This window comes from Monodelphis domestica, chromosome 1, assembly GCF_027887165.1.
Source record: "Monodelphis domestica isolate mMonDom1 chromosome 1, mMonDom1.pri, whole genome shotgun sequence".
NCBI lineage: Eukaryota > Metazoa > Chordata > Mammalia > Didelphimorphia > Didelphidae > Monodelphis > Monodelphis domestica.
The window spans coordinates 411,127,814-411,141,708 of record NC_077227.1 but is presented as its reverse complement, the minus strand read 5'-3'; the positions used below and the strand labels follow the sequence as shown (position 1 = coordinate 411,141,708).

General features: G+C 44.4%; 1 protein-coding gene across 1 annotated transcript; it reads left to right on the top strand.

The window, feature by feature from the left end:
* The first annotated feature begins 213 nt into the window (after window positions 1-213).
* On the top strand, window positions 214-13,385 carry LOC100013054 (solute carrier family 52, riboflavin transporter, member 3-like). The gene is made up of 4 exons (XM_001367410.4): window positions 214-338; window positions 8,548-9,662; window positions 12,378-12,501; window positions 12,786-13,385. Exons 2-4 carry the CDS (start codon window positions 8,602-8,604, stop codon window positions 12,996-12,998), a joined length of 1,398 nt encoding a protein of 465 aa, XP_001367447.2. The 5' UTR covers window positions 214-338; window positions 8,548-8,601; the 3' UTR covers window positions 12,999-13,385.
* Window positions 13,386-13,895: the final 510 nt, after the last annotated feature.

Genomic DNA, 13,895 nt, shown 5'->3' with positions numbered 1-13,895 from the left:
ACTATACTTTTACCTCTTTTTGTTTCTCCATCCATTTGCATCTACTTAGCATTTTACCTGTTGAATCAATTCTAATTGACTGAGGGAATGTGAGAAGACTGGAACCTGCTACTGCAGATGATTTGAAGACTGGCCTTTACCTGGGGCATGCCAAGGCCCCTCCCCAAAGCAAGCCATAGATCTGCTCTGGCCTGAGCCAATCCGGTCCCTCCCAATGAAACCAGGAAGATCCCCCGCTGGAAAACTTAATTTGAGAAACCTTCTTGAGAATAGGACAGACTTCTGCAGAATCAAGGGAGGCAGGTCACAGTGTGGTCCAGTTCCAGCACCTTCTTTAGGTAATGTCGCTTCTGAAGAATTCCTCTTATTTAAGACACTCTCCCACCAAAATTCTGGACTGTGAGTTTATGGCTGAAGGACCTTCCTTTCTGCCATTCTTGCCCTGCTCCCCCTCCACTGCGCCCCTATTTCCTGGGCTCCATTCTTTTCTTTTTTCTCCCTTTTCTTAGCTTTCCTTTTCTCTGCTCTCCTTTGCCCCCGTTTGCCCCCTCTTTCTTCATCTCTCCCAGGCCTCCTTCCCCTAGCCTTTCTCCTCTTTTCCTCATGTTGTCTCTTCCCTTATTCTTCCTCTCCCCTTCCTCTCCTGGTCCTTCTTGGTGTGCTGGAGAGCACTGGGTCTGGAGTCTTGAAGACCTAAATTTAAATTGCCTCAAGACATTTACTAGCTGTGTAACTGAGCAAGTCACTTAACCACTTTTCTGTTTCAGTTTCCTCAAACTGCAAAAATGAGGATATTAATAGCATCTACCTCTACAGTGTTGTTGTGATTACCAAATGAGATAATATTATAAAAATCAATTATCACACACAGTCCTGGGCACATGGTAGGCTCTAGATAAGTACTTATTACCTTCTTCTCCCTCTTCCTTTCCCTCTTCCTCTTGCTCTCTCTCCCTCTTTATTCCCTCTCTTCTCCCTTTTTCCCTCTTGTTCTCCCTCTTTATTCTCTTCTTCTTTATTCTTTCTCTCCCTCCCCTCTCCACTCCTCTTTTTTCTCTCTCTTCTCCCTCTCTTCCTCTTTATTCCTCCTCTCTCCCCCAAACCCCCTTATTACTTCCTCCCTCCTCTCCACTCCTCTTTATTCTCTCTCTCCTCCCTCTCTTTCTCTCCCCCTTCTAATCTCTCTTTCAATCTCTCTCCCCCACTCCCTATTCCTCCCTCTTTTCCTCTTTCTCTCCCTCTTCCTCTTTATTCTCTCCCCTCTCTATTTGCTCACTTCTCCCCCTCCCCTTCTTTATTCTCTCTCTTCTCCTTCTTTTCCTCTTGCTCTCCTTTAGTCTCTCTCTTCATTCTCTCTCTTCTCCCTCCTTTCCTCCAGCTTGGTGTTCCCCTACCCCTCTGTAGCTTTATTTAATCAGATTTCCTTCGAGTGCCCACACCACCCAAGGGTCCTGAAGAGCTCTCTGGGCCTCTTTGCAAATTCTTCTCTACCTTAACAGTTCTTTATTGCACCCTAAACCCCACCCCCACTCCCAGTACTCATTCTAGGGGGGGATGGGGAAGAGGCTGCTGGAGGTGACAAAAGGACTTTGAATTTGAATTGGGGATTAAATATGGATCAGGTGGTGAAAGGGGGCACTTAACGTCTGGAGGCCCGCCTCCCCCCAAACAGTGTTCTGCTTCCTCTGCTCCAGAAAGGGGTGCCCCTGGGGCCCAGGCACTGCCCTGGCCTGCAGCATCTAAGCGGGGACTGGTGGCTCGGAGCCTCCCTTTCCATAAGCCCCACGTGGCCAGCCAATGCTGCCTTCCCAGGACTCCTGGGATTTCCTTTAGTGGCTTCCTCTCTCCTCCTGAGCACCTTGGCTGCTACCGCCTTCCCCAACCCACCCCCAGAGCCTCCCATGGCGGTTTCCTGCTTGCCTGCCCTTGGCTAGGTCATTTCTTGAGGGCTCTGCTTCATTTGGAAAACTCTCCACTGTGTTCGACCTGGAAGGGCTTTCCTGGTGGGGAGCCTGAATATTGGGGTTCAGAAAAAGGCAGATCACCCGGAGTTAGTGGCCTTCAGGAGTCGTCCAACCAACAAGTATTATTGATTCATGTTAGACATTATATTAACCACTGGGAATACTAAGGCAAAACCCAGCCCATTCGGACTCTTGCTGTCTGATGGGGGAAAAGAACATGCAAACAGCTAGATACAAGCAAGATCCAGACAGGGTAAATTGGAAAGGCAATTTATAGAAGGTGAGATTTTAGCAGGTACTTGAAGGAAACCCAGGCAGGGAAGCCAGGAGACAGATGAGGAGGGAAGAGAATTCTGGGCATTGGAGACAGCCAGTGAAAATGCAGGATGGGGGGATGGAAGCCATGAGCCACCAAGAGCAAGGAGGCCCCCATGGCACTGGTTTGTATAGTACTTGGAGTCAAAATGTAAGAAGATGGGAAAGTTAGGAAGGGACCAGATTGTCAAAGACTTTAAAAACCAGACAGAACATTTTTTATTTCATTAAGAAGGTTCTAGGGAGCCTCTGGAGTTCATTGAATAAGAAAGATGCCCATCAGACCTGTACTTTAGAAAAATCAATTTGATGGAGGCTAAGATGATTGGAGTGGGAGAGATTTGTTGCTGGAAAACCAATCATTTCAATAGTCCAAATTTGAGAAGATATGAACCTGCACCGGGATGATGGTCGTATTAGAGGAGAGAAGGGAGAGTACAGGAGAAATGCTATGTAAAATCAACAAGACTTGGCAAGTGATGGGAACCTGGAAGTTAGTGGGAGGTGCCAAGGGGGACTGTCTAGAGATCTTTGCACACATCATGCCATCTCTAAATATCGACTTTCTTTTTTTTTAAATTTTGTTTATTTTCAATTCCAAATTTTCTCCTCTTTCTACCTCTCCCTCTACCCAGAATGCAAGAAATATAATTTCTATTATGCATATGAAGTCATGCAACATATTTCTGCATTAGCCATGTCCTGGGGGAAGGGGGAGGAAGCAAGAAAAACAAAGGAAAAAATATGCTTCAATTTGGACTCAAATCCAAATGTATAGCATTTTCCATCATGAATTCTTTGGCGTCCTGGATCACTTGTTTTCATCAATCTTTCTTTTCAAATCTTTTATATTTAAAATATTATTCTCATTCTGCTCACTTCACTTTTTTTTTTCTGTAAAATTCCTTACCTGTAGTCTTGGTATCAATTCTAAGACAGAAGAGAGGAGCAAGGGCTCTAGGCAATGCGGGTTAAGTGACTTGTCCAAGGTCACAGGGCTAGGAAGTATCTAAAGGTCAATTAAAACCCAGGTCCTCTCAACTCCAGGCTTGGATCTCTGTCTACTGTGCAACTGTACCTCCTCCCCCCAACCCACATTCCATCACATTCATATACCATAACTTGGTCAGTCATTTCCTAATTGATGGGCATCACCTCAGTTCTAGTTCTTTGCCATCAAAAAAAAAAAGAGCTGCTATAAATATTTTTGCACATACTAGTCCTTTTCCATTTAACTCCTTGGGATATAGTCTTACTAGCAGTACTGCTGGAACAAAAGGTATGCACAGTTTTGTAGCCCTTTGGGCATAGTTCCAAACTGGTTCTGGAATGGTCAGACTATTCACAGCTCCATCAACAGCACATTAGCACACCTATTTTCTCACATCTCTTCCACATTTGTCATTTCCTTTTTTTTGTCAACTTTGCCAATCTGATGGATGTGAGGTGATATTCAGAGTTGTTTTAATTTGCATTTTTCTAATTATTAGTGATTTAAAATATTTTTTTTCACAAGGCTTACACACAGGAAACAATTAAAAGCCATTCAAGACAGCATGTGCTTGAGTGTCTAATTGCATGGTACAGACTGTAAGTACCAAAATAGTTCAGAAAAGAGGGTGATAACTGTGGACTTGAGAATCCCTGCCCTTGGGCTCAAAAGGGCCTAGATTTAGAACTAGAAAGAGCCTTAGATAGCACCTAGTCTAACCTCTTCATTTTATAGATGGAGAAACTGGGGCTGGGAGAGGTTAAATACCTTACCCAAGGTTCCACAAGATCAAAAAAGGGCACAGCTGAGGTCTGGTCTGAGTTCTGCTAATTCACTAGGTGACCTTGGGAAATCACCCAAAGTTCCCCTTTCTGGGCCTTACTTTTTTCTCTTTTCAGATAAGGAGACTGGACCAAGTGGTCTCTTAAAAAGTCCTTGCAATCTTGATATTCTAGGGCCCTGTAATTATTTCAGGAAGATTTCCCAAGGAGATGGAATGAGATTTGGACTCTGAAGGGTGCCCAGGGTTTGAAGAGACAGAGTTTGAATAGATAAAAATTAGAGTATAGGTAAAATATGGAGCAAAAATAGTCCAGATTGCAGAGAACAGTATGCAGATATGGCCACATATAATATGAACCTGGCATGTGTGGGGCCTGACTCTAATGGAAGGTCTGAAAGGGAAGTAATAGTGGATAAGGAGGGATGGGTAGAGTAGGGCATGATAAGAATCTTAAATTCCCACAGAGTCTTTGAGCTGGAAGGAATCTTAGAACAAGGAATGTCAGCATATCAAAGGTTCCTGGAAGAGGATGGAGAGTGTGTGAATGGGAAGGAACACTGGGAAATATAATATCAAAGCTATAAAGGAAACCTATATCAATACTCCGATTTGACAGGTGGAATAATAAGCCCAGAGAAGAGAAAGGACTCATCCATGATCACCCAGGAAATATAAGGAAGGAGAGAAAACTTAAACTCAGCTCTCCTGATTCCCATGGCTAATAACCTCTTCCTTCCTCAAAAAGAAAAGAAAAAAGATTATTGGGAGGAAATCAGGAGAGATAGGACTTAGATTTGCTAGGTCTGGGTTGAGGGATGGATAAGATATTCCAGGGAAGATAATAACAAGCTTGGGGGGAGGAAGGGCAGGGAGTGTGGTACAATGAACAGACAGATAGCCTAATTGGACTGGAGACTCAAAAGATATTGGTCAGACCTTTCTGTACTCAAATATTCTGCCTTAATCAAATCACCTGACTCATTCAAAAATGAGTTGCAAATAAAATCAGGCACCAAAACAAAGCCTGTATTTCTTTTCTGAAAAGAGATTTGTTAGGGTAGCTGGGGAGGGTAGTAGAGAGGAAGAATTAGGTTTTAGGTTAAAGAGAATATGACAAGCAGTCCCCTGAGAAAAAAAGTGTTGGCCTTGGAATCACAGGACCTGAGTTCAAACCAACTCTGTTATTAATCCCCTGTGACCTTGGACAAGATGCTTTCCCTCACTGGGACTCAGTTTCTTCCTTTGTCAAGTGAGAAATTATATTTAGAGAACTTTGAGTTCTAAATACTGTAAGTATAGGAATGTTTAGGTACCCTGAATCAGAGCACTTCCCCTAGGATGTTGCCATTGGAAGCAATGAAAAAACTAAGGAGTAGCCTAAGGAAAAGTCCCTTTCTTCAGAAAGTCCTCCTGACAAGCAAGAAAACTAACAGCCAGTTCTGAGGTAGAAGGGATCAGGCAACTAGAGTCATTCTGAATCTCAGTCCAGGATTGGGCTCAGTGTTGATATCTGCCTGATTTAGAACATGTAATATGCAGGAAGGATCTTTTTGTTCCCATGGAGGTTGGGAGGTGCTGGGATCCATCAGGCCACGACACCTTGACAGATTCACTCGTGGTAGCTAAGGAGGCCACAGAGTGGCCCTTGGCAAGATGTGATTGCCCACTCAGTCCTCCTTACATGACCTCTCTCATCAATATCCCTTACCTATGGAATTGACATGATTATTATACCCCCTAGCCTTAGAAGGAATAATGCAAGAGCAAAATACCTGTAACCTAATTCCCCAAAACATCACCAAAAGATCAGACCCTCAAACCCTACCCCAAAAGACTATCATGGGTTAACTTTTTTTTTTTTATCTCTTACCTTCAGTCTTGGAGTCAATACTGTGTATTGGCTCCAAGGCAGAAGAGTGGTAAGGGCTAGGCAATGGGGGTTAAGTGTCTTGTCCAGGGTCATACAGCTGGAAAGTATCTGAGGCTAGATTTGAGCCTAGGACCTCCCAACTCTAGGCCTGACTCTCATTCCACTGCCCCCTCATGGGTTAACTTTTACTTGGGTACATAATCCCCAGTGAAACCACAACCACAGGCCAAGCCCAAAACTTTCCCCCTCACAGAAACTTGTTCTCATGAAGCCAGTACACAAATCAGTCATAAAGGCCCATACGAAACATACAGGTACATCAAGCATCATTATGCCTCAGTGACTTGACTTCACAAACCAGTAACTCACCAATGGGAAACTCCCTAGTAAATGCTAAAAAATGATCAGTCTAATATTAAATCTGAATTGTGTTCCCAGTACCTCTCAGCCACAATGGTATGATTGTTGAATTGTCTTTTAAAAACTATTGATTAATTATTCCATTTTATTAAAAACAATAAGTAATTTTTCTTGATTGTAAGCTCAAAACTTATCACAGGGTAATTGGAAAATTAAGCCACCTGTGACGAAATCATTCATCTTGTATGGAACCTTTATGCTGTCTGTAATCACAATACAAGACTATAGAATGTTAATCAAGTGATTTGTTAAAAGTTAATGTATCATGTTTCCAATTGTATCCATTTAGACACGTGTGTTGGGTAATGTATCTATGTGCCAAGAAAATGGCTATAAAAATAAACACCAGGCCTGGGGGTGGCAGAGCAGCTATCAGATGCAAAGCAGTCCCCTGGCCGTAATGATTAAGCTGTCTTCTGTTTGTTATTTTCTTGACTGATTGTTCACCACCTGTCGGGAACCCCTGGAGTCGTGAGTGAGGCTGGACCTTGCCTGTGGCAGGGAGGGGGGACTGGGTACCTATCTGCCTGTTGCCTGTTGTCTGTTCACCCTCAGTGTCGAATCCCTTTGGAGGGATTTTCCAATCCATAAGTGTTAGAGAGAGTGAAGAATGACTGGTACATTTAGAAAGCAGATCAGTAGACCTGGGCCCAAATTCTGGCTTTGTCACTTACTAGATTGCTCTCTGGATCTCAGTTTCCTCACTTGTAAAATGAAGACAATGGAGCAGAAAAATAATTAAAGTCCCTTCTGTGTGATTGTATATCTTTTCATTGTATTAGAAGAAGAGAGTCAGATCTCCCAAGAAATTTCTGTAAATGAGTTGCTTATCTGTAGTGGGACTGAGCGTTTCCACATCGGTGACACTGTTCCTGACCAAAGTGAAATAAATTTAATTCCTGCTCGTTCTTGAACTAGTTTAAGGCTCAAACAAGGACTGAAAAAGTGCTTAGAAAAGAATTACTTCTTACAGAAACATAGCTGCTTTGGTCTTCTAGGCTCTCCAGGCCTGGCCAGCCCCTCCTCAGCCTAGTGTCCCTGTTACATGTTCTGGCTGGTCCAGGAGGGAGGCCAAGGGGCTATGGAAGATGCCTATGGGTGGAGCTTGGGGAAGAGGGTGTGGGGGAAAGACGGAAGAGGGGAGTTAACTTCTGCTGTAACTGGAAACAAAACTTCCTGTTATCAGTCCCTCTTCAGCAAATATTTTCCCCTTTTTGCCCCCACATCTGTCACCCAACTCTTGGTTTTCTTTTTTCTCTTTTCTTTTTGCTCTCTCCCTTCTCTGATGTCTTTATGTCTGTTTCTCTTTCCTTGTTCTCTCCTTACCTCCTTCTTTCTCTTCTCTCTTTCTTACCCTATCTCATTCTCTCTTGTTTTTCCTCTCCTCTTCTGTCTGTTTCTTCTGCAATCTCTCCCTCTCTTTCTCAGTCTCTCTGCTGATCACTCATTCTCTCTGTAACTCATTCAGACCCTCTGACTTTTTCCACATTTCTTCTTTGTTCACTCTATGTCTCTTTTGGTTCTTTCTGGCCAATTGCTCTGTTTGGGCAATTGTTTTGTTTAAACCTCTACTTCAAGCCAAAAGGCACCCCTGGCCACTTCCTCTCTCCCCTTACAATACCTCTTTACCCACCTATACCCAAGTGGTTGCTTCATCCCCACACAGCCACCAGATGTTTGTCTCTCGACAGTTTTGAAGCTGTCCTCCTGCTTCCCATCTCAACATATTCTTTCTTGTTTCTACTTGCCCACCCTCTTATTTCCCATGGTCCCTTAGGGGTAGATCTCATTTTTGTAATCTATTGTCAAACTTCCTGGTCATATCTGTTTCTTAACCGATCCTCCTGCCTCTTCCCCTCTCTAAGCCTCAGTTTCCTTCTCTGTGCAAAAGGATTAGACTAGGTGGTCTCAAAGTTCCTCCTAGCTTTTTAACGCTATATTCTATGTGCCTTTCCAGCTCTGACACATGATTCTCTGCTGTTCATACCTTTTCAAATGCTCTCCCTAAGCCTTGGGACAGAGTTGGGGTTGGGGAAGTGAGGGAGAAAGGGAAAGAGGAAGAGAGAGAGAGGGAAGGGAAAAAGTTTCTGCCAAAGATGGGGGGAACAATTTACTGTAAAATTCCCTTGAGATATGGGGACAAAGTATAAAAGCTCTGTGGGCAAATTCAGCAAACTATATAATTTACTTCTCTCTTCAATAGGTGACACCCTAGACACTCCTGGAAGTCACCAGGGAGCTCAGAGAAAGTGGTACCATGTCTCTGCTTACCCACCTACTGGTCTGCATCTTTGGCTCTGCCTCCTGGGTGGCTATCAACGGGCTATGGGTAGAGTTGCCTCTGGTGGTACCAAAACTACCTGAGGGTTGGAATCTACCTTCCTACCTCACGGTCATCATTCAGCTAGCCAATGTGGGGCCACTCTTCATCACCCTGTTCCACCGATTCCGGCCTGGCTGCATCCCTGAGGTCCCAGTCATCTTTGTTATGCTGGTCTTGGGCACAATAGCCTGCCTCCTCTTTGCTTTCCTGTGGGAGAAGACTTCAGTGGTGGCAGGGGTTCCCCACAGCACAGCCTTCCTGGTCCTCACCTTCTTCCTGGCCCTGGTGGATTGTACCTCCTCTGTTACTTTCCTGCCCTTTATGGCCCGCCTGCCACCCCAGTACCTCAACACTCTTTTTGTTGGGGAAGGACTGAGTGGTCTCCTCCCTTCTCTGTTGGCTTTGACCCAGGGCACAGGGATCAAAATCTGTGTCAATGTCACCAATGACTCTATAACCACTGAGCCACCTAGCATCGCTAAAGCATCCTTCATCACTGGGATACCGAACATGACCTTGACCCCTGATCTCATTGCTAGAGGACCTCAGCTGACAAATTGTTACCTCTCAGCCAACTTCTCCACTTTTGTCTACTTTCTCCTGTTGTCAGGCATGATGGCCTGCTGCCTGGCTGCCTTTTTTGGCCTGACTCGTCTCTCTAAGCAGTGGGAGCTCTCTACTGAGGACCTTCTGGTCAGCCAGGTGACTCTGACAACCTTCAAGCTCCAAGAGGACTCAGCTGGAAACAGCAAAAGGGATAGCTGCTCATTGCCACCTGTGCCTGAGGAGAAGAAGAAGGCTGTCTGGTCCCGGGCCCAACTAGCCTTCATCTATGCCCTGGTGGCCTTTGTGAATGCCCTCACCAATGGAATCCTCCCTTCTGTTCATTCCTACTCCTGCTTGCCCTATGGCTCTAAGGCTTACCACCTGTCCTCAGTGCTTGGTTCCATCACCCACCCCCTGGTTTGCCTCCTGTCTATGTTCCTACCTGATATGTGAGTGACTCTAACTTCTTGAAAATTTTCTCCTTTGGAGAGTAAATTTAAAAGGATAAATGAGTTAGGGTAACCAATAGAAGGTAACGAATATACCGCCCCACTGAGAAGCAGAATAATGGAGCGGATAGAAAATCTGACCAGGAAATAAGGGCCTTTGGGTTCTAATCCAGGTTCTACCATTATCCTGAGTAGCCAGGTGATACAATGGATAGAGTTCTGTGCCTGGAGTAAGGAAGATGTGAATTCAAATCTAGCCTCAGACTCTAGCTGTGGGATCCAGGATAAATTGCTTAACCTTTATTTGCCTCAATTTTTTCAGTGGTAAAATGAAGATTATAATAGCACCTACCTCCCAGGGTTGTTGTGAAGATTAAATGAGGTAATATTTGTCAAGTGCTGAGCACATAGGAAGTGGTATATAAATGCTTATTCTCTTTCCTCTCTTTTCCCTCTCTTAGCCTTAGATTCCTCTCCCTTTTTCTTCAACAAGATCATAGAATCATACATATATAGCTGGAAGAACCTTCAAGGTCCATCTAGTCTAGGGATTCTTATGCTGGCATCTGTGAGGTTGTTTTATTTAGTATTTTGACAATGGTTTACTATAATTGAGTTCCTTTGTAATCTTTCATATTTTACTTTATGCACTTAAAAATGTTCTGAGAATGGGTCCATAAATTTCACCAAAGCATCAAAAAGCCCCTTTTCTCAAAAAAGATAGAGAAGTAAAGAAATAAAGAAGCAAAGATAAAAGATGGCAGGTAGGTGTAGGTAGGTGTAGGCAGGTAGGCACAGTGTATAAAGACTTGAGTTCAAGTCTGACCTCAGACACTTACTAGCTATATGACCTTGGGCAAGTCACTTAACCCTTTTGGCCTCCATTCCCTCAAAGTAAAATGAACCAGAGAAGGAAATGGCAAACCATTCCAGTATCTCTGCCAAGAAAACCCCAGATGGGGTTATAAAGAGTCAAACATGTTTGAAACGACTGAACAACAAAGATAAAAAATAAATATAAGAGAAAGAAAGAACTTGTTAGTCAATAAACATTTATTAAGTGCCCCCTACTAAGTAATAGTGATTTAAAAAAAAAAGTCAAAGGACAGTCCCTGCCCTGAAGAAGCTCACAATTGAATGGGAAAGAGCTAGAAGGACTTAAAAGGTTTCTTGAAAGGATAAAGCCAGAGGTGACTTTGAAAGTCCTTTAATTCTAGAGTCAGTGAATTTTCTTTCCACTGGACCACACTGTTTTTAGGGTCCTGCCCATCTTCAATAATTTTATGTTCTAAGGTCCTTTCTAGAGCAAACTCTTAGAGTTTCTATCCTGGGTCCAGGCCAGGCCCAGATGTTTTAGCCTGTGGCAAGGCTCCTCATCCCAGTGACCACTCCATTACTCTGGTCCCTCCCAGCCATAAAAACCTTGAAGCTTTAAAGAACACTTTTACTGTTCTCCTTTTCAATCTTCCCATCTGTGAGTGGGAACAAGATTTATGGGTGGAAGAAGAGATAGAGATTATGGATGACTTCAGCTACTGCATTTGTTTGGATTCTAGATCCCAACTGAGTGTCTTCTCCCACCTTGAGTATAGGAGGGATAGCAGCTACTTCTTTGAAAACCAGAATCCCATAGGATCTTGCTGGGCACATAGGCCCGTGTTCTCCAATGGTCTTGCTGTCACTTGGACTGAGTTTCCCTTCTGTACATAGCCTGATGTTAGGGATTATGGACCTTGGGAAAACTTTCCCTCCCCTCCGGGACACTATAGGTTCTTGACTACAAACCAGTTCAAATGATTATCACAAAAAATTAGAGTTTGGAAGGACTTTAGAACATAAAATGGTGGATATTGATAAGAGCTAAACTTGTAACACTTTATGTAGGGAATTCCCGGATGAGGAAGCTCCCTCTAGTAGTGCAGTTTGGCACACTCCTTTAGAGCATTGATGGCAAACCTTTTAGAGATGGAATGCCATGCCCCACTCCCTCCCACCTCTCCCAGACTGAATGCTGTAACTGCCCCCTCCTCCATGCTGGGTATGTACCTTCCTCCCTTACCCTACATAAGGGCGGAAGGAAACGCTCACATTGGGCTGCTGGGCAGAGGGGCAGGTGAAGTGAGGAATGTCCTCAGTGAGTATAGAGAGGGGGAGGGGAGTGACCCAAGAGCTCTGCTCCCCTCCAGCTCTCCTGCCTTTGAGCTGCCCACCTTACCCCTGTGCATTTCCTTTGGCTGCTGGGCAGAGGGGTAAGGGATGTGAAAAAATGTCATCAGGCACATGGAGAGGGGGAAGAGAACAGCTCTACCTGAGTCCCTCTGCCTTTCTAGTAACATTCTGGTGGGGGAGGGGGAAAGCCACCTGCCCACAGAGTGTTCTTCATGACCTCTTGGCACCTGTGCCATAGGTTCTCCATCACTGCTTTAGATATTGCCTAGTTCACTTGAGAGTTTAATAGGACTTGCCAAAGGTTTTATAGTTAGTATGTCAGAGGCAGGACTTCCCTGAGTCTTCCTGGATTCACAGGCAGCTATCAACTATGTCAGTATTGATATAATCTAATCAAATGCAGCCATATTTCAGATAAGGAAACTGAGGCTCAAAAAGAAGAGACATCCCCCAAGGGGGCACAGATTTAGTAGCTGAGATGGTGATAGCCCACCTTGGTCCTGGAGGGCACTTCTTCCCATCAGAACCTTCTGCTTCCCTCCCCAGGTCTCTCCCGTGGCTGGGGGTCACTACAATGGTGGGCACCGGTTTTGCAGCCTACAACATGGCTATGGCTGTCCTGAGTCCCTGCCCTCTGCTGAAGGGTTCCCGCTGGGGAGAAGCCATCATTGTGAGTACTTCTGCCCCTCTCTCCTTCCATCCTTCCCTCTTCTCCCGTTCTTTGCCTCTGTTCCTTCTGGACTGGAGTAAGGTTCAGACCATCTGTTTGGTTTTGGGGTTGGCATCTTGGGTGGCCTCCATTGGTGCTGAAGGGAAAATAGCGTATTACTGGGGCTCTGGTGACACTGGCAGGTCAGCTTGATGGCTTTTTTGTTTTGTTTTATCTTGGTTTTTTGTTTTGCCATGGAGGATCCTGTGTGAAGAAAAGTGGCCTGTCTCCTTTTGTGCCTTCAGGTTATCTCTTGGGTGCTTTACGGTGGGATCCTCAGCTATGTGAAGGTGATGACTGGGGTGCACCTGCGCAAGATGAACCAGAGTGCCCTCTTGTGGTGTGGTGCAGCGATACAGCTGGGCTCTGCATTTGGAGCGATAATCATGTTTCCTCTAATCAACGTATTACATCTTTTTAAGTCTGCCAGTGAAAGCAGCCAGCAGTGTCCCATCTGAGCATGTGCCAGGACAACCTTTCTGGGATGAATTTCATTGGACCAGGAAAGCCAAAGCCATGGAGGACCAACCACATCCCCACCCAAGTTTCCCAAAGACACTCTCACCTCTCCTCTCCCTCCCCCCTCTCCCCAAGTAGGGTTAAAGCCTCTCGAATATAAGCCATCAGGGAAGACTTGGCTCCCATCTCTGAGAGTCATAGCCATAGAGGCCACCATCAGGCAGTCAGGACCTCAGTCAGTGTTTTTGGAAACCAGTGTTATTGGCATTTGGGTGCCTGCTCTGCCTTGGAAGAAAAATAGAGTAACAGATAGCCTCCTAGTAAGAGGTTAAGTGACTTGCCCAGGGTCATTCTGCCAGTTACAATAAAAGCAAGATTTAAACTCAGGATTTCCTAAGTCTAGCTTTCTATTCACTACCTCACACTTTTGTATTTCAAATGAGTAAATGTATCCATTTTTTTAAATCAAGAAAAGAAATTTTTTATCTTGTTCAATGCAATAAATGTGTCTATTAAATGCCTAATAAGTACAAAATACTATGCGATGTACTGGGGAAACAAAGATAAAGTTTAAAACAAAGAAAAACAACTCTTCTGGAGCTTAAATTCCAGTGTGGTATACAATTTGTAAAGAGAGTTGGCATCTGAACCGAGTCATGAAAGAATCGGGATTCTCAGAGGCAGAGAGGGAGTTCTAGGAATAAGGAAATGCTGAGTCTGGGGAACATTTAGGAAGTAGACCACATGAAGGGAAGAAATAGGAAATAAATTTGGAATGTGAAGCTTGTGTAAAGCTTTAAATGCCAGATTAAAGGACTGGTATGTTATCCTATAAGCAACAGCAAGTGACTCAAAATTTGAACTGAGGAGTGGCATGGGCAAATCTATGCTTTAGG

Coding starts and splice junctions, on each gene's coding strand:
- LOC100013054 (XM_001367410.4), top strand. CDS start 8,602: ATGTCTCTGCTTACCCACCTACTGGTCTGCATCTTTGGCTCTGCCTCC. Junction 9,663..12,377: donor TCTATGTTCCTACCTGATAT/GTGAGTGACTCT, acceptor TTCCCTCCCCAG/GTCTCTCCCGTGGCTGGGGG. Junction 12,502..12,785: donor GCTGGGGAGAAGCCATCATT/GTGAGTACTTCT, acceptor TTGTGCCTTCAG/GTTATCTCTTGGGTGCTTTA.